Source organism: Misgurnus anguillicaudatus, chromosome 10 (genome assembly GCF_027580225.2).
Source record: "Misgurnus anguillicaudatus chromosome 10, ASM2758022v2, whole genome shotgun sequence".
Taxonomy (NCBI): Eukaryota; Metazoa; Chordata; class Actinopteri; order Cypriniformes; family Cobitidae; genus Misgurnus; species Misgurnus anguillicaudatus.
Window position 1 is genome coordinate 19,854,678 of NC_073346.2, and position 19,747 is coordinate 19,874,424.

A 19,747-nucleotide genomic window follows, 5' to 3' on the forward strand; every position below is an offset into this window, starting at 1 on the left:
ACGACAGCTGGGACACAAAGGCACAGTGAATCGTTCTTGGTTAGTTCTCTCACCTCGTCGCTGACTACAGCGTCTGGTACGTATAGTTCTCCTTCACAACGGGTCTCCTTAGAGCTCACACTGTTTCTCTCAAGGTAGCGGACTCACGAATACGGCTAGGCGTACTGCATCGACCGGCAGTGGTTTCCAAGATAGCGCCGGGGACCAAAACCCTCTCGGCTGACTCGTTGATTCAACAGAGGGGCGGAAGTGTCACGCCGTCACACCCGGGTCGAGCGCTGCCCTTTCCTCGACGCCTGTTGGCAATCGACGACCGGACCGGGGCGCCCCTTTGTAGAGACCTCGGGGCAGCGGATCTCCTTCGCCTCTGGCTCTGTGATGATAGACAACACACAGGTAAAGTAGCAATGTAACTGGTAATACTCACACCGCCAGCCGTACCGATCTTCACCGCCACCCCTAACACAAGTCCGCCAAGCGTCTGGCTACGAAAATACTTCAGGAACTACTCCGCAATTTCCAATGTTGAAACACACTCACAGCATAATCATACACAAGGTTATTCTAGGGTCCGTCTTCCTCTTCAGCGCCCCTAGCGAGTGACTGGAGGCGGGGTACGTCTGACACGACACAGCAATCTCACTGCAATATACACAGCACCACTTCAAAGTGAAATTTCTACATCCAAAGACTCACCCACCACGCTCAGTGCACACAATAGACGCCCGTCTTCCCTCACCTCGCTCTGGGCAAGAATGTGGAGATGGTAACACGGCCTAGCAGTTGGTTTCCGTCGCTGCGGCTGTCTCACATAAAGATCCCGTGGCTCACCCACCACACTGACTCAGGGGCAGGGCCACTCGCTCTCGCTGAAAAGCACTTCAAAAGATATCCAGGAAAAATACATGCAAGGTATATTCAATGAATGAGTTCGTTTACTCACAACTGCGGTGCTTCTGTTATCTCCCGCTTCCTTAGGTTAACTTCTCCTGTGATAATTCCAACTACACAGGTGGGTACTCACAATAGCACGTTCCTTCTTCCTTCACTTCGTTTGTACAAAGTCGGCCTCCACTTACTTTCCAACCCGTAAGGTCTTTAATATCTGCCTCCGCCGAAATCCCACGATGCACAAAGAGAGAGAGAGAGTCCAATAATCCAACTGGCGTACCCGGTGAGTTTAACTCAGCGCTACAGCACACACCAACACTGGTCATAACAACAACACAAAACTGTGACTTAAGCTGCTCTTAAGTATTCGCCCGGGTGCTGCCTTCGTCCAATCACCCGGCGTTCTTGTTAATTACCCGCAGCTGTCCGTAGTTTGGCTGATTACAGCCCTCGCGGTGATACCGGATGTCCGGTGTTTGCTCTTCCCGGTCCGGGCGGAAACATCCGGGCGGAACCAAACTTTCCCAACTTTTGGTTCCGCCCAAAAGATCGTCACTCCTGTGACAAATGTTCGCGGGGAAGAGAGGTATTTTAGGCGTGTTTGTTTCACAGATGCGTTTTGGCTAATGAGCACAGGTGCTGAGCCAAGGCGCATCTGTAGAGTAAACATATTGTGTGGTGGACGCGTTTGTGTGAGGCATTTTCTTCTTTGGGATTATTTACACGTTTGGCCAAGCACTCTCAAAAATAAATAAGAAACTGAGTGAAGCCTGCTCCTATGACACAATTCGTTTGTATGGTGAACTAATCATTCAAGTATTGTACCGTATATGGACAGCGGCGTCCTGGATACATATTTTAGAATCCTAAACTGGAAGCGTCAGCCAAAGCCTGCAGGAACAAACAGAAGTCTGACTATATACTGAGTGTTTCTATTTTCTTTCTTATACTAACGTGGCATGTATGTACTGTACACAATAGCATACAGCTGAGTGGTGTTCTGGATTAACGGAAGTGGCTTGCAGATCTTTTCATTGTGGGAGTTGTTGTTTTCCATATGTGCCCTAAAGTCACGTTCTGTCTTTTCTCGGTCAAATAGGCACCAAATTATAAATTTATGTTACATTTCGACTACAAATATGATCCACTTTCAATAAAAATGAATGTTCCAACGGGTAAAGTTTTCCTTTAAGTTTGAAAATTATTCGGCTAGTTCATGTTTATGGCAAGTTATGATGTATTGATTTATGTCAAGTTGTCATAACAAAGACAGAATGTCATCATTGCATTAAAAATTACATAATTGAACAAATGACACTTAATGACAGTTGTCATAAAATCTCCTTCATGTTCATGAATTTGTCATTGAATACCCCTTCAAGTAAAGTGTTACCGCCTTTTTTGTGCACAGGGTTGCCAATGCTGCTGGTAGAATATCTAAAGTTGACTGTCGAAATAAAGTGTAACCCAAACTTTTTGATAAATGTTGTGTATTAAAGCAGTATTAAAGGACCAAACAGCATTTCACATAACGGCATGATTTTTCAGCAAATTGAAACTGAGCATGTTCAAACTAATGCTTTACCAGACTCACTGCCAGATGAACATTAAATAGATGGATGTTCACATCACAGATCTTGTGTATGAATATATCTTACTTTACCTGTGAATGGTGAGCAGAGAATGATGAGTCCCAGCAGACATATATGACTCTTAAAGGAACAGTATGTAGGATTGTGGCCAAAGCTGGTATTGCAATCACGAAACTTGTGGCTAAAACTGGTACTGCAATCACACAACTGGTGGCCAATACAGATAATGACAACATAAACATCAGTTGAGGGCTGCAACTCCACTTTTTAAATGACAATATCCTGGCCACACCACTGTTGTGAGTGACACAAGTATTTGAAATGAAAATGATTTCTTAATGTCTAGTGACATATCAGGACCATTTTATGATTAATTGATATAAATGTCTTACATACTGTTCCTTTAACAGCCATTATTTGTTTCTGTTAGTGCTTCTCTTTTAATGATGTACTTACAGATCTTCTTTAAAAAATTTTTAGCTCTTCCTGTGGTTTTTTACTTCCTAGTATCAGCAACTTACTGTTAATTCAGGACACCATGAAACGTCATAGATTATAGCAGTGCCGGCCAATTATATTTTATGGAAGAAAAAATGCTATATTAGTTTTCTGACCCTTACACAGTGACCAGTACCTTTTCTCAACATTCATTTGGGCACTTGATTGCTGTGCACGAAATCTTACACATTTTGATGGTTTTTGCCCTTTTTTAAATGCTTTTCACTTTAGTAAATTTAAGCTTGTTAAATAAGTCTAAGCTAAAGTAATTTCTAGAATCAGCCAAACAATTTAGAATTATTTAAACTATTTAAATTTTAAACATTTTGAAACATTTTATAGCTAGAGTATGGAAACAGCACATTAACCATATGACTGTAGTCTGTGCCTTTATTTGAATGGTCAGCACTCCATTACACACCAGCAACTACATGGAATTTAAATTTTACTGTTAGGTTATTTTACTTTTCAGTTTTGCTATATACAGTAAGTAGGCTGATCTTGGCCTGAGGTAAATATGTCTCAGACTTTATTCCAATAATTAAATAATGAACAAGAACAACAAGAATTTAAAATATAAACCACCAAATTATATGCTTTCCTTTGTTGCTTTATAAGTTTACATACTATTTGCATTGTAACATGATTATGCTTGAAATAAAAACAGACCGTGCAGACAGTGTGTGTTTCTTAGTTTCTTAGTTTCTTAGTTTCTCTTAGCTTCTCATGTTCCTTCTTGTGCTTGGTTCTTTTTAGGTTTGTGTAGTTAATTTGTTTCACATTTTAGTTTAAATCCAAGCATGTGTGTTTGTGTTATTTGAAATTTTTTACATATTATAGTTTTGTAATATAATTTGGAATTCTTTTTTCAAAATGTCGCTACGATTATTTGTAACTTACAAAATCCCAAATAATCATATAGGTGTTTCTGCTATTTTTGTGCCTAACAACACCCCTTGCCAGTTCCACATTTAAGCAACACTTTCAGAGAGCAGAGATCTACCTGTTGAAGTTTTAAAATGTGAGAATGTTTGACCACATTCAACCTAGCATAGCTGCACAGCTCCTTATAATAGCTCTGCATTGGTATTTGGTAATTGTGATGCATCTGTGGAAAATTTTGCCATTACGCAATATAGACAAAATGCTACATTAGCAACATCACGTGTTTCCTTTCAAAGTAACATTTGGTGTTTTAGAAATTAAAGATTCTTTCTGTCTGTATTTTGGAATTTACACACTCGGGAGGATTGGGGTGATATTGAATGTTTACAGTTTCCATGCCCCTCCCAGACTACCACTGAGCAACCTCCCTTCGAGCTCATCCTTGTCAGTGCGTGTCCAGATTAAATACAGGGTTGACAAACATAAACATGGTGTGCATGAAATGACTGACAATAAGTAAAATATTTCAGTTGTTAGCTATACATGAATATCAGCTGATGTCACTCACTTGTCTTCCGCCATTTTGAGTACCTGAAGTGGTCGCAAAAGAAGTAGAAGCTATGCCTTCAATATGCTGTGAGCATCAAAATCGCTATTTTAACAACACTAAGAAGGCTCGACACAACATGATATTTAGCTCGAAGTATCGCCTGTGTCTCTACACTTGAACTCGAGCATTGAGAACATTGTTTGTGAACACACAGGGCAGCAATAGAGAAAGCACGATCACCCCTACACTTCAGTCTCGACTTAGGAGTGACCAACAGTTCCTGGTTGGAAGACCGAAGGGACCTAGTAGGTTGATATTCAATCAGTAACTCCCCAAGATAAGGGGGGGCCAAACCATTCAAAGATTTGTAAACAAGGAGCAAAACCTTAAAATCGACTCTAAAACAAACAGGTCACCAATGGAGTGAACATAAAACAGGGGTAATATGCTCCCTTTTTTTGACCCCACACAGTAGTCTAGCCGCCGCATTTTGGACAAGCTGCCAGCGGGATACAGCTGTCTGGCTAATCCCAATAGAAAGTGAGGTGCAGTAGTCCAATCTAGATGAAATAAAAACATGAATGACTTTCTCAAAGTCTTTAAAGGAAAGAAAAGACTTAGCTTTGGATAGCAAACGCAACTGAAAAAAACAGGCTTTAACAACTGAATTTATTTGTCTGTCAAGCTTTAAGCCATCATCCTTCGAGCAAAGTTTCATATTGTGTCGCGCCTTCTTATGTTGTAAAATAGTGGTAGTTCGGTAGCAGCTGACAGCGGCTGGAAGAACGCATCAGGGATCGAGTAGGCATCACACCCTAAGCAAGATATATTTTTTAAAGTAGCGTTTATTTTCATGACAGTCAGTGCGAAATGTTGTCTTTCATAGCCCTTTACTGTATCCGTAAGAATCAAAGAAAGTAAAAGAAAGAAATCCATAAATCGTAGCAAGCTAGCCAATTCTTGTCAATAGCCTACTGGTACTCGGTAGGTCCTCAAGATGACGTAAAAGGTCACATGACTGAAATCCATCTATACATTTAAACTTTTTTTAAGGAAAATAAAAACACTTTATAAAAAAACTTTAAAAAGTTTTTTTTGTCATATGTTTTCTTTCGATTTCTAAGTTGGGTGTGCAAGTCAATTGTCTTGTTGTCTTGTGCTGAAATATGAACTGTTAGCTAGGCTTAAAAACATTTTACACAGCGGGTTCACACAGTGTTACAACTAAGCCTCAAGAATACAATAACAATGAAATAAAAATAATGTAAACTTAATTATTTAACATGATAACTGTAAATAAAATATTAGGGAAAAAAATTGACAATTATGATTTTTGCCTCAAATGTGCGGCCCTTTGAAAATATATTGCCATATCCATCAGGGCCACCCCTGATGGATATCACCTGGTGCCCTTTAGAATCACAATTGTGTTCCAATCATTTTGTTCATAAACTTACACAGAAACAAACTGCACAGCTTTGTCTTGTTTTTCTTTATTTTGAAAATATATTGAAAAAACACACAAACACACACACACACACGCACACATACACACAATACCCTGTTACTCAGGCATTTGATCTTGACATTGTTCAAATCTTGTCTTTTTTACATGTTTTAACACTGCACATTTAACTTTAAATATTTAATTTTGTACAAGAAAACAGCTCTTATTAATGAATTATTAGTAGCATGTTGTAGTGTCTCGGGAAATTGTGCTCATTGTTAAATGGCTTTGTGGCAATACTGTCACGGTGAAATCCGTGTCATGTTTTGTGTCTGTTCCGAATGTCGTCACCTGGACTCTTGTCAATTAATTTCCTGCCTCATCACACCTGTGTATCGTTAGTCTGTTTGTATATATACCCCTACCTGTTGTATGTGCACTTGCCGGATGATTGTCTCTGTCATGTTTGTTTCCAGTGTTCCAGTTGTTGTACTTACCTGCCCATGTTGTTTCTCGTGTTTGTTTTCATGTTATTTATATTAAATGTTACCCTTTCGTGTGAACCCTGCATATGTGTCCTGCTCCCGTTCCCGGTCGTGACAAATACTGCACTGAAGCGGCAGTTTAAAATATAAACCCAGAATTCAGCGAACGTCAAGAACAAGAAAACGGAAACAACAATCAGACCGAGACGCGGGATTTAAATTATGTTACACGGACCATCAATGTTTCTGGACAGAAATAACAAATTTGTCTGGTCCCGCAGTGCTGAAGACGCGTGATGGCACATATGCACAGATATTTACGTGCAATCTATTGGAAATCGGAGGAGTCATTAGTTGGGTTAGTAAAATAACGATATTATAGCTTTTAAATAGAAGAAAAAGGTTTTTTTAAGTTTAACTCTTCTCAAGGCGAAGAAAGCTATACTTTTCCCCTTACGTGCAACCTATCGGAAAGCGCAGATGAGTTAGTGGGGTTAGTAAAATAATGAAATTATAGATTTAAGTACTTATATAAAGAGAAATATTGAAATAAAAAGTGCAGAACTCTTCTTAAGTTGAAGTAATAAAGTAAAATAACGAACAATAATGATATAATAACGAATAATAGTTTCCAATAGGTTGCACGTAAATATCTGTGCTGCCACCAGTACTCCGTCCGAGCGCGTCTTCAGCACCGCGGCCAGCACTCCAATGCGCAGCTTATTAATACCAAAAGTGAACAAGTTGGTATTTCTGTGCAGAAACATTGACATTTAAACATGGTCTGTGTAACAATGTAAATTCCGCGTCTCTGTCTGATTGTTGTTTCCGTTTTCTTGTTCTTGACGTTCGCTGAATTCTGGGTTTATATTTTAAACTGCCACTTTAGTGCAGTAGCCACAGAGCTATTTAACAAGCACGATCTTCCGAGATGCTATGCTACTAATAATTCATTAATAACTGCTGTTTTCTTGTGCAAAATTAAATATTTATAGTTAAATGTTTATATACATATATTAAAAAATATATAATTTGGGCGCACGGACGCCCCAAGGGGTCGGCGGCGCCCTTAGCATTTGCCTATTCCGCCTATTTCCAGGGCCGGCCCTGATATCCATACCTTTGTAGAAGGATTATTAGAAAAGAGATGGACATTTTTTTTCATTTTGTGTCTGTGAGAATCTAAAGATGCCCCTTCTCACCCCCACTATTTACTTTATAATCTAAACCCAGCATATTCATGTATATCCTGCTTTCTGTGAAATTTATGCTTGTATGCATATGAGGATCCTTCTTTTTTAAGAGGTGTTCTTTCCTATGGTATGGTTCCCATAACAACTTTATCCTGTGCCTTAGGTTTCAAATGTATACACTGTATATCGTAATGCAACATGTTTAGAGTATATGTCTGCTTATGCCGCATTCACATAATTGTTTAACATATGCTGTTTAGCTCTGAGCCGGTTCATTCAAATTTCCTCTTGATGATTGATGAGCTTGCACTTGCTATGTTGGGAGGTATTACAACATATCCTCTAGCTTTGTTGCAGGTTGATTGTGGTTGGGTCAAGTAGGGCAAGCTGGGGACATGTTCCAGACCCAACTTCTCTGTTTTAAGCACCACTTCCTTGCACGTATAACTGTCTAGATTGTTTGCTAAAAGTGCACGCTTGCAGAGTTAATTGATATCACGCGATTGTTTGTCTCGACGGATTTGCTCAACGTGTTGATCACAAGATTATGACTAATGGTCCCCAGGTGACTAGCATTTCCTTTCTGTATCCTTTATAATGTGGAGGATGTCTAATAAACTTTGGTCTATGTTTGAACTGCATCTCGGTGTCAGTGTCTTTCATGGTCCCCTGATATATCAGACTTCTCTGCTGCTCATCTCAGACCTCATCAAACTACCTCAGTGCAGAAAACTAAAGAAACTCTCATACCTCTAGACCTGCTTAGAATTAGATTCTAACAGTGTCCTTCACTCCACCCCTTTTGAAACATAAGTAAAGTGTGTGCTATCGTCCAATCACCCACAATTCTTTGCAAGCATTCTTAAAATGGGGGGAACAAGCCTGAGTTCATTAGAAAATGCAAGACAAAAATGTTTTATTTTGTTGTAAATTAATAACATAATGCCAAACTGGCAGCATTATAAAACACAAGAAGAGAACACATATGGTCCTCATTGTATTGCATTAATAGAAAGTTACTTACTAAAAATATTTAAGAACATCTGTCATCTTTTACTTCACTCTTTAAAGTTTTTGCATTGTGACAGTGGGGGCAGAACATATATGAGGTTGCCACATCCACTTCAGCATTTACTGCTGAGGAGGACTTTGTCACTGTGTCACCTTCATTGAGGTCATCAGGAGACGTTCCTAATTTTGGTTGTCATAGTAACCATATTAAACCAGCAAGTAATTGTCCACTGCATTAACTAATGAGAGACGGATGACATGAGCTTCACTGTTTCACTTTATAACGACTGATTCAACTACAGTGGTTTAGGGTGTAGGAACGCAAAAATGACTAAGAAATGTTCACAGCAATATGGTGTAAAACTGTATTTTTTTTGTCAATTATCACCCTTCTGCAACTTATACCAACAGAAATAAGCGCAGTTATGATAGCAAAATATGTGGAAGAGCATTGCTAGAATATTAATATGTAGCATTTAAGAATTGACACTAAATCAAACTAAACAACAGATTTGTAAATGAAAAAAATTAATAACAGTACTGACTTAGTTACAATCGAAATGGTTACACTCTAAATGCATAAAATGGTAAATAATACATGTACAATTAACTGTTTCCATTGTGTGAGATATTACCTGATATTATATAGAACAGAGAAAGAAAGAAAATTTAAAAGAAAAACGTCACATGGAGAACTGGAATCTTGGCCTAATGGCCTGAACCCAATCAGTAAGCACAGAAATGCAGATGATACAGTGAAGGCAATGGGGGTTGTGACAGAGTAATACATTTGTGTTTTTACTGGTTTTCTCAGCCTTACAACTTTCACTGATAGTCGCTCCTCAATGTTGTTCATTGTTTGTACTTTTCTCAACTTTGGCAACTTTTGGTGACAGTGATTGTTAGCGATAGAAAGTGGCTTCTGGCACTAGTCACTGTGACTTAAGTCACCAGAAGTCACCAAAGTTTCATTGAAATGAATGAGATAGTGTTGCTTTGCTGTAACTAGTCGCTAACGGTGTGCATGCAGCTTAACTGGTATTGTCAAGAATTTTGGCAGACAGGAAGACAGCAACAAATGTCACACTTCTTTCCTGGAAGTTTCAAATTGTTTGGTATGGGATTAAAAAATTGATTTCTGTCTTTTTAGTGGCAGTTTTTTATTTGAGTGTGCCACACATTGCAGGCTATATAATATGGATTGTTGGAAAATGATGCCTTTGAAAGCGTACTGCAAATTCCTATTAAATATAAAAAAACACTTGCAGTAATGTTGCTATTTGCCGAGAGAGTGTTTTATCAGTGTGTATTCTAGGTGGTTTGGGTCCTTCTTCTGCTTTCTGAGAAAAAAAACATAAAATAAACAGAATAAATTTTCATAAAAAAGTAAGCACAAATTAATGCAGGTTAATGGGAATCATCAGACAGTGTGATGGGATCAAAACTCACCAGCTCTTCCTTTACAGATGATCTGAAGAAGAATCACAGTAGGAGCAGCAAATGCTGTGATCTTACTAATCCATAAAACCACTAGAATCACTATCTCTATAAAAGACAGATGTTTGGACAAAGAATAACAAGAATAAATCCATTAAAACTGTTATTGACTACAGATAAAATCAAGGGTATAACAATGATACAATATAATGACAAACTGTGTTTAAGTTCACTGATAACTTCAGTGATATAAACTTGTATATAAGCATAAATGTACTGTAGTGTGGTGCATTAATAACAATTCATACCTCTGTATAATGACACACAACGCACTACAGGGTGGCCTCCCACAAAGGGCTTAACACGTCTTCAATTGCTTGTAAGACAAATTTCTAATCAGCCAATCACATGGCAGCAACTCAATAAAGAAGAAAGGGCATTTAACTGACTGCAAGTGACATGGGGGGTTCTCAATTCTTATTTGTGTATCCTTGTTTCCTTTCTTTGCTTCCTTTCCTCCGAAGGAGACAAAGTATTAAGTGAAATGGCATATCCTTTTTCCTCACTGTCTGTATAATGTTCATTCTAATGTTATCAAATTATCAAGTGTATTAAAAACCCAAAATATTTAACAAAAAAAAAAAAGTTAAATACATACTTGAGTTAGAGGTCATTGCCTTACTACATTAAAATAAAGACATTCTTAAAGTATAATTCCAGTATTTATGTTGTGAATATGGCAAGGCGAGTGAGGATCCATTTGCAGTTTAAGAATATTTAATAAAGTAACACATTACACAAAAACAGGAAGGCAAAACAAGGCAGAGCAAACAAAGGCAAAACACAGAGCTAACTGGTGATAACATTAAACAACGACTAGCAACAGGGAAGTAAACAAACAGAGTATATATGTAAAGCAAGAACCAATCACAAAGCAGAGACAATGAGTAACTATGACAACACACGAGAGGGAATGAATAAGTCTAATGAGTGTCCATGGTAACTAACAAGTGGGCGGAGCAAACAATCAACAATGGGGAAAACAGCAGACAGAAACACAGGGCAGAACACAAACAGAATCATTACAATTTAACACTTTGATTCTCATTTCTGGTTTGTTTTGGATGAACTACAGTGATGGACACTGAAATTTTGACAATGGGTCGTGTCTTGACTTTTTGACTCGTTTAGAAGCATATCTTGACTGCTTCAGAATGGAAGTCAATGCCCTTGTGAAAAAAAAGTGTGCTTAAGTGTACTTTTATAAAGTGTACTTATTACATAAATAATACACTTTAAGTATATACACTTAAGTGTGAATTAAATGCCATCTTTTCGGCGCACTGAATGCACATTAAGTGTAATTAATTTCACATATATCATATATTAAGTTGAAATAAAATGTAATAAGTTGCCATTAAGAGTGATTTTTTGGAACAACTTAATTGGTACTTTATTACAACTTTATATCTACTTTCATAATTGCTTCTAGTGTTTTTAAAATATACTTAAAGTGCACTACACAATATAATAACATGCAAGTAATGTGATTTAAAATGCACTTTAATGTCTGTTAACAATACACTTAAGTGTGAATTAAATGCAATCTTTTCAGCGCACTGAATGCACATTAAATGCAATTAATTTCAAATACATGATATATTAAGTTGAAATAAAATTTAATAAGTTGCCATTAAGAGTGATTTTTTGGAACAACTTAATTGGTACTTTATTACAACTTTATATCTACTTTCATAATTGCTTCTAGTGTTTTTACAATATACTTAAAGTGCACTACACAATATAATAACATGCAATTAATGTGATTTAAAATGCACTTTAATGTCTGTTAACAATACTCTTAAGTGTGAATTAAATGCAATCTTTTCGGCGCACTGAATGCACATTAAGTGTAATTAATTTCACATATATCATATATTAAGTTGAAATAAAATGTAATAAGTTGCCATTAAGAGCAACATGATCTCACAAAGTTCCGTGGCATAGTCACGGAATTTTGTGCTCATTTTTCCGTGACATTCTCACGGATCTCCGCATATTTCCGTGGCCCTGCCACGGACTTTCTTTTCCGTGGAATTCTCACGGATTGGTTACTCAACTGCTTTTTCCTATTTTCAAACCATTGTCGCTTCGGTTTAGGGTTAGATTTGGTGCTTGCGTTACTTTGTCACTGTAAGTATTGGTTTATACGTAAGAAAATAGGACAAAACAGTTGAGTAACCAATCCGTGAGAATGCCACGGAAAAGAAAGTCCGTGGCAGGGCCACGGAAATATGCGGAGATCCGTGAGAATGTCACGGAAAAATGAGCACAAAATTCCGTGACTATGCCACGGAAATTCGTGAGATCAGGTTGTTAAGAGTGATTTTTTGGAACAACTTAATTGGTACTGTATTACAACTTTATATCTACTTTCATAATTACTTCTAGTGTTTTTATAATATACTTAAAGTGCACTGTTCAATCTACTGTCAAGCAATTAATGTGAAATTAAAAATAAGTTAATGTATATTAACAGTACATTTAATTACTCATTAAATGTAATGTTTCAAATACAAGTTTGCCAAATAAATTCAAATATACAAAATTAAATTCAGTTGAACTGTGATTTCAGTGCAGTGAAGTGATTTCAATGCATCTCTCTACAGTATGTACTTTAACTACTTCTATTGTATGTGAAATATGGTTATGTACTTCTCAAAATACTGAAAAACAAATCAAAACAAAAAGTTAATTAAATATGTATTCATTTCAGTTTAATGCATTGCAAACAAACAAAAACCACAATGCTTACACTGACAATAAAACAGTTTGGTAGTCAGATTTTTTGTTTTGCAAAAGTACATTTAATAAATAAATTATGAGTTGTATATGTCCAAACAAAAAAAACCTCAGTTTAATATTGTTAAATTGGAATCAAACAAGTATCAATATTGAATTACATCCCTTAGAAAAAAATAAACTCAAAGTTATTATTTTTTAACATTTTAACAGACAACTAAAAAAGAACTGCATGAACTTTAAATTAACAAGTCTTTGGTAGGTCACATCAGTCTAATGATCATTTATTAAATGCGTTTAGAAATATTGCCATGAAAGTGTACTTTCTTTATGTAGCGGGTATTAACTCACTTACTTATGGACCAGGCATAATAATAAGATCAGAAGGGTGCACGGTACGAAGGAGGATGTAGCAGTGATAGTGAGCAACAAGCAGAGACAGAAGGTAAGTTGATTAATAAATTATTTTACTTTGAGTATTGAGAAACCTTTCTTTTCCTTTCCTTAATCACAAAAAATAGTAAACAACAATGAAAATACAATTAACTATATATACCAGGGTTCCTCAAATCTTACCCTGGAGGTCCAGAGCACTACAGAGTTTAGCTCCAACCCTAATCAAACTTACCCACCTGTGATTTCCTAGTGATCATGAAGACCATGATTAGCTTGCTCAGGTGTGTTTGATCAGGGCTGGAGCCAAACTCCGCAGTGCTCCGGACCTCCAGGGCAAGACCCGAAGAAGGGGGATATATACTATGGGTGCACCCTCTAAATTACTTCTCATTTACAGAAATCACAGTCACAATCAATGTACAAAGATGGTACAAATTATATATGTAACACACTGAAATCCGTATTCAAGTTCAAAGTTCTTATCAATTGGAGTATTGATCAGTCTTAAATTATCAGATTTGTACTTCTGAAATGTTTCAGTTCAATGAAGTAAACAAACAAAATAAGGAAACAGTTTCTGAAATGTATCCTCTTACTTGTCTGAAGAAAAATATTTAAAATAGAAATTTGTCCTTTCCTCTAGATTCGTGATCCAATCAGGTCGAAATGGGAGGCTCGCCATCAATTAGGAAAATCCAGCTCAAGGAATGTTCATACGAAAGGAAAAAACATTCAATATTGTGTATCAATAATGATGAACAATTGTACACAATACAGGAAACAAATAAAATACATACATAAGTGCCATCATCATAATAAATGACAATTTAGACAAATACCTGTCCATTCACGTGTTTCTCTCTCTTTTTGTCTTTCACAGGCACGTGCAACCAAAATGGCGTCAGCGAACAGCAGTGAACACAACGCACCATGTGGTTTTACATAATCACACTGCAATGAACAATCCAACCCATATAACATCACAATATAACACCATTTTGTCTCGTATGGATTAAACAAATAAAATGATATGACATTTAAAGTGTTGACATTCGTTTTTATGGGTAATTATAACATTGGTAATTATAAATAACTCACCAGGTCAAAATGAAAGCTCAAAAGTGCTCAATCCACACAATCACGCTGTATCATTGAATATATGCAAGTTAAATTCTGATTTCTTCAGTTTATATGAACTTAGGAGTCATATTTAATCAAATTAAACACTCTCGCGATACCCCTCGTTCAGACAGCCAGCGACGTTATCGCTGTGTGTCGCTTGACTCTTTCAATGAGGTGTTTCTAAATCTGCTTGTCATAAACAAACGAGTACCATCCATGCCAATAACTGACGAGAGAAGGATGACGTGAACTCCACTGCTTTGTTCTCGTTGGTGGTCGCTCCCGGGGGTCGCTCGACATTTGCATGGAGTTGAACTTTTCTTGGCTTTCTCGCGTCGCTGGACACGCCCATACGGTCGCCAACGGTCACTTTCGCTCGTGTCGCCGGAAGTCGGCAGGTTTCCATGGAAATGAATGAGATTGCGTCGCTCTGCTACTGCTTGTCGTTGGCTGTCTGAATGGGGCGTTACCCTACAGTCACATTAGCTACAAAAGTGAACGACACCGAGCGACACGCACTCGCTTGATGGGCGTTCCTTGGGTAGTTTCTCAAAGCGGTATCAAAAGTCACTTTAGAGGTATTGTTAAGTTACAAGAACGGTGTTTTTGGATTTAAAAGTATTTATTTCTCGATAAAAGTAACAAAATATATTAGATAAAATGCCAAACTTATCAGATATATACATAAATACGCATTTTCCGCCATCTTGAATTATTTTCTCAGACTCGACCACAGACCTACGTCACGCTGCTCCTTCACTCTGATTGGCAGTCGCTTTGTCGCATCGCTCAGTATTTGCATAAAATAGCCTGCTTGTCTATTTTGGCCCCGCCTTGCCCCTCGTTCAGACAGCCAACGACAAGCAGTAGCAGAGCGACGCGATCTCATTCATTTCAATGGAAACCTGGCGACTTCCGGCGACACGAGCGACAGTGACCGTTGGCGACCGTATGGGCGTGTCCAGCGACGCGAGAAAGTTAAGAAAAGTTTAACTTTATGCAAATGTCGAGCGACTTTCGGGAGCGACTACCAATAAGAACAAAGCAGTGGAGTTCACGTCATCCTTCTCTCGTCAGTTATTGGCGTGGATGGTACTCATTTGTTTATCACAAGCAGATTTAGAAACGCCTCATTGAAAGAGACAAGCGACACACAGCGATAATGTCGCTGGCTGTCTGAACGAGGAGTTGCTCGCGCAGTGGCGAGCTTGTCGCTGGCAAACGGCCACTTCCATTGAAAATGAATGGTAGCATGTCGCTCTGTCTCTGTCGCTTGTAGCTAATGTGACTGGGGGGTTAGATAGAGTGTCTCTGTCGCTCTGCATCTCTCCTCTGAACTGAGACGCGATCCGAAAGCAAAAAAGGGGCGGAGCTTACAATTAAACACTCCGATTGGTTTACTTATTTCAGATTTATAATTCAGATTGAATTATTCACATGTATTTCCTCATTTATAAAATAAATGTAGATGTATGAATAGTCTCTATTATTTTTAAGCACACTTTTAAAATAATAATATTTAATTATTTAACCAGGGTTACATTTAAGTAAAACTAAATTAGACAAAGTGCATTTTTAAAAAGTGTACTTAAGTATGTTAAGAAATATTGTGATGAAAGTGTACTTACTATAAGTTAAGCTTAATTAGACAGTATTAAAAAGTGCATTTTTAAAAGTGCACTTAAGTGTGTTTATAAATATTATGTTGAAAGTGTACTTTCTTTAAGTTAAGCTTAATTAGACATTAATACAAAGTGCATTTTTAAAAGTGCACTTAAGTGTGTTTATAAATATTATGATGAAAGTGTACTTACTATAATTTAAAATTATTTAGATATTATTACAAAGTGCATTTTTAAAAAGTGTCCTTAAGTGTGTTAGTGAAATATTGTGATGAAAGTGTACTTACTGTAAGTTCAAATTAATTAGATATTATTACAAAGTGCATTTTAAAAGTGCACTTAATTGTGTTTATAAATATTATAATGAAAGTGTACTTACTATAATTTCAAATTAATTAGATATTATTAAAAAGTGCATTTTTAAAAAGTGTCCTTAAGTGTGTTAGTGAAATATTATGATGAAAGTGTACTTACTATAAGTTCAAATTAATTAGATATTATTATAAAGTGCATTTTTAAAAGTGCACTTAAGTGTGATTATAAATATTATGATGAAAGTGTACTTACTATAAGTTAAAATTAAATACCTATTATTACAAAGTGCAGTTGTAAAAAGTGCACTTAAGTGTGTTAATAAATAGTGTAATTAAAGTGTATTCCATTTAAGTACGCTTAAGTGGTCTTTAATTTGTATTATATTATATTATCAGCAAGTGCACTTTTCGAAAATTATACTTTTATTATTTTAAGCACACAAAAAGTATGCTTTCAATACACTTAAGTACGCTAATTTTTCACAAGGGTGGTCATGCACAAACATGTCATTAAAACAACACTAAACGTTTTCACATTCACATTTTCAAAACTGTGCTACTCACCGAGTGGTTTGTGGTGTTCGTTGATGATTAAAAACAAGTAGTGTAGCGAAATACAGTTTCTGGCGTGTTTTGAAGTTGAGCTCGATTGTGACTGTCTATACCAGGGGTCTCCAACCTTTTTTCATTGGAGAGCTACTTTCTAAAAAATAAAAGTGGTCGAGAGCTACTTGTGTCACGTTATACCTACATTTGTGAGTTAAAAGACACCGGTCTATTAACTCACTGTGATTTGAACTCTTTCCTGCCAGCATTTTTTTTTTAAAGTGCCAGCCAGTGCAAGCATTTTTTTTCACAAAATTGTAATACCTTCCAGAAAATGCTTTTCTTTAAACATAAACATACGATACATCAAATGAAAGAACACATCCTACAACAACAAAAAAAAACTTTCATGTTGTCTTTATACTTTTTTATCACCTCTTGTAGGATTCGTCCAAAAATACCACATTTTGAATAAAAAAAATCAATTATTAAAGATCAGATTTAGAAAGATGATCCAAACATAGAGAATTTACTGTTTTTGGATTCATAATAGGGATGTGCATGTATGTCACGTATGGCTCTCTGGTATCTCTTGACATTTGATGTTTAAATATGAGATGACAACCCATTGAACCTGTGACGACGACTGTATTTTAGTTTTGTCAAAAATGAATCCGAAAATGACGGCATCCATTTTAACCATAGTGACTCGACCCGAGATGTGCGTGGATCGTCCAGTTGCCACGGCGCAAGCTTCACAGCGTTGCGCGGATCGTCCGGTTGGCGCGGCGCGGGCTTCACAGCGTTGCGGAGATCATCCGGTTGCTGCGGCGCGTGCTTCACAGCGTTGCGAGGATCGTCCGGTTGCAGCGGCGCGAGCTTCACCGCGTTGCGCGGATCGTCTGGCATATCTGTTTGTTTTTGAATCATACATGTTAAATTACTGATGTCATATGATACGCCGGTCTACACAGCTCAACGCGACGTCAAACACGTACCCAGTCTTTACTACCAAAGGCGCTTGTAACACTAACCAGACATCCAAATGCGCCATAACCACAGAAAATAAATAAATAAATAAACCCGCGAGCGAGCTACCTTCAATTAAGACGCGAGCTACCAGTAGCTCATGAGCGACGTGTTGGAGACCCCTGGTCTATACGCTAGACACGAGATCCGTTCAGCGTCCTTGTACAGAAACGTGTTTTTACTTACTTACTTACTTACTTTATACTTTATTGTCCCCAAAGGGGAATTTTGTTTTGGACTCTGTCCATTCCGTAACTTTACAAGAACAATACAGAAGACATTTTTACACACACAAATACACGAGTGATACATTGCACTATCCATAAGGCCTTTAAAATACACGATTGGCACACTGCACACTCCATAGTACCTCTAAAATCCACACTAATATATTGCATTAAACTAATAAGTTACACACTTTAAAAACAAGATAAGAAATACACATAAATACCCGTTGGCATATTGCACATTTCATAGTACCCATAGAATACAATTATATTGCACACTCCATACGACCTACAAATACACAATTGACATTTTTCACATTCCTCATGGCCTATAATCGCTTAACTGACATCACAAACCTCAACAACCTACATTTTGCACACCCCGATAAAACTAACAGATTGCATTTCACACACCTACATATTAGAGTTAATGAGCTTAATAGACATGGGCAAAAAAGAATTTTTATAGCGGTTTAACCTACATTTTGGGACCCTAAATCTTCTGCCAGAAGGCAGAAGCTCAAATTCTGAATGAAGGATATGAGTTGCGTCCAAGACTATTTTTTGTGCTTGTCTAATAGCTGACTGCTCATAGATTTTCTGGAGGGGTAAATAATTTTTGACCCCCATAATCTTCATGGCTATCTTAGCCTGATGGGCAATCTGTGATTTTAGTTGTACTGTCAGGTTACCGTACCAGCTTGTGATGCCGTACTTTATAATACTCTCTAATATAGCATGATAAAACAGTAACATACATTTTTGATCCACTCCATACAATCTCAGTCTACGTAAAAAATGCATCCTCTGCTGGAGTCTAGAACAGACAGTATCTACATGGTCCCTCCAGGTCAGTGCGTTATCGATATGCACACCCAGGTACTTGTAAGAGCTAACCTGAGTGATGGGTGAGTTGCTGATCACTACAGGTTCGGTATGCCCTATGGCTTTTGGGTCGAACACCATCTCCTGTGTCTTAGTTACATTTAGCACAAGAAAATTGTCATCACACCACTGGACAAATTCCTCAATTTCTGTATAATATGGGGCTGGACTTTTATCTTTATGCATAAGGCCAAGGATTGCTGTATCATCCGAAAATTTAATGATGTAGTTATCCGTCTGGTGTGTAGTGCAATCATTCGTGTATAGTGTAAAAAGGACTGGTGAACTGACACAGGGACACCCGTGCTGATTAGCCTGGGCTCTGTAAGGGCATTATTCACTCTAACCTGTTGGGTACGATTTGTTAAAAAAGAGAAATACCAATTAAGAATAAAGGAGTTAACCTTCATGTGTTTTAATTTCTGAATGAGTACGTGGGGCTGCAAGGTGTTAAAAGCCGAACTAAAATCAACAAATAAAATGCGTGCATAGGCTTTGGGGTCCTCGAGATGTTTACTGACCAGATGTGAAATGCTATTAATAGCATCATCTGTGCCGCGCCCCTGCCTGTAAGCGAACTGAAATGGATCTAAAAACACACCGACATCTTGTTTAAGAAATGACACCATTATCCTTTCAAAACATTTCATAACAATAGAAGTTAGTGCTACAGGCCTGAAATCATTATTCACCTTTGGACATGGTCTTTTAGGTACAGGTGTAATTACTGATTTCTTCCACAGAGCAGGTATAACGTATGAGTCTACTGATTTTTGAAAGATTGGAAGCCATGCAGGTGTCAACTCATCTGCAAA

The 19,747-nt window shown here is 37.4% G+C and overlaps 1 protein-coding gene and 1 long non-coding RNA gene across 2 annotated transcripts in view; both read right to left on the reverse strand.

The window, feature by feature from the left end:
* Positions 1-8,447: 8,447 nt before the first annotated feature.
* The window catches only part of LOC129447934 (uncharacterized), a 40,759-nt gene continuing 29,459 nt past the window's right edge, over positions 8,448-19,747 (reverse strand). The window contains exons 4-5 of the mRNA XM_073872069.1: positions 10,002-10,097; positions 8,448-9,892 (exon numbers count right to left, since the gene is read on the reverse strand). Coding sequence (XP_073728170.1) covers positions 9,864-9,892; positions 10,002-10,097 — 125 coding nt within the window. The 3' untranslated portion in view covers positions 8,448-9,863. The remainder of the gene's footprint in view (positions 9,893-10,001; positions 10,098-19,747) is intronic.
* Positions 13,060-14,460, reverse strand: LOC141367241 (uncharacterized). The gene is made up of 2 exons (XR_012371513.1): positions 14,286-14,460; positions 13,060-14,138 (listed from the first exon to the last, which is right to left on the reverse strand). It is a non-coding gene; the product is annotated as an uncharacterized lncRNA (long non-coding RNA).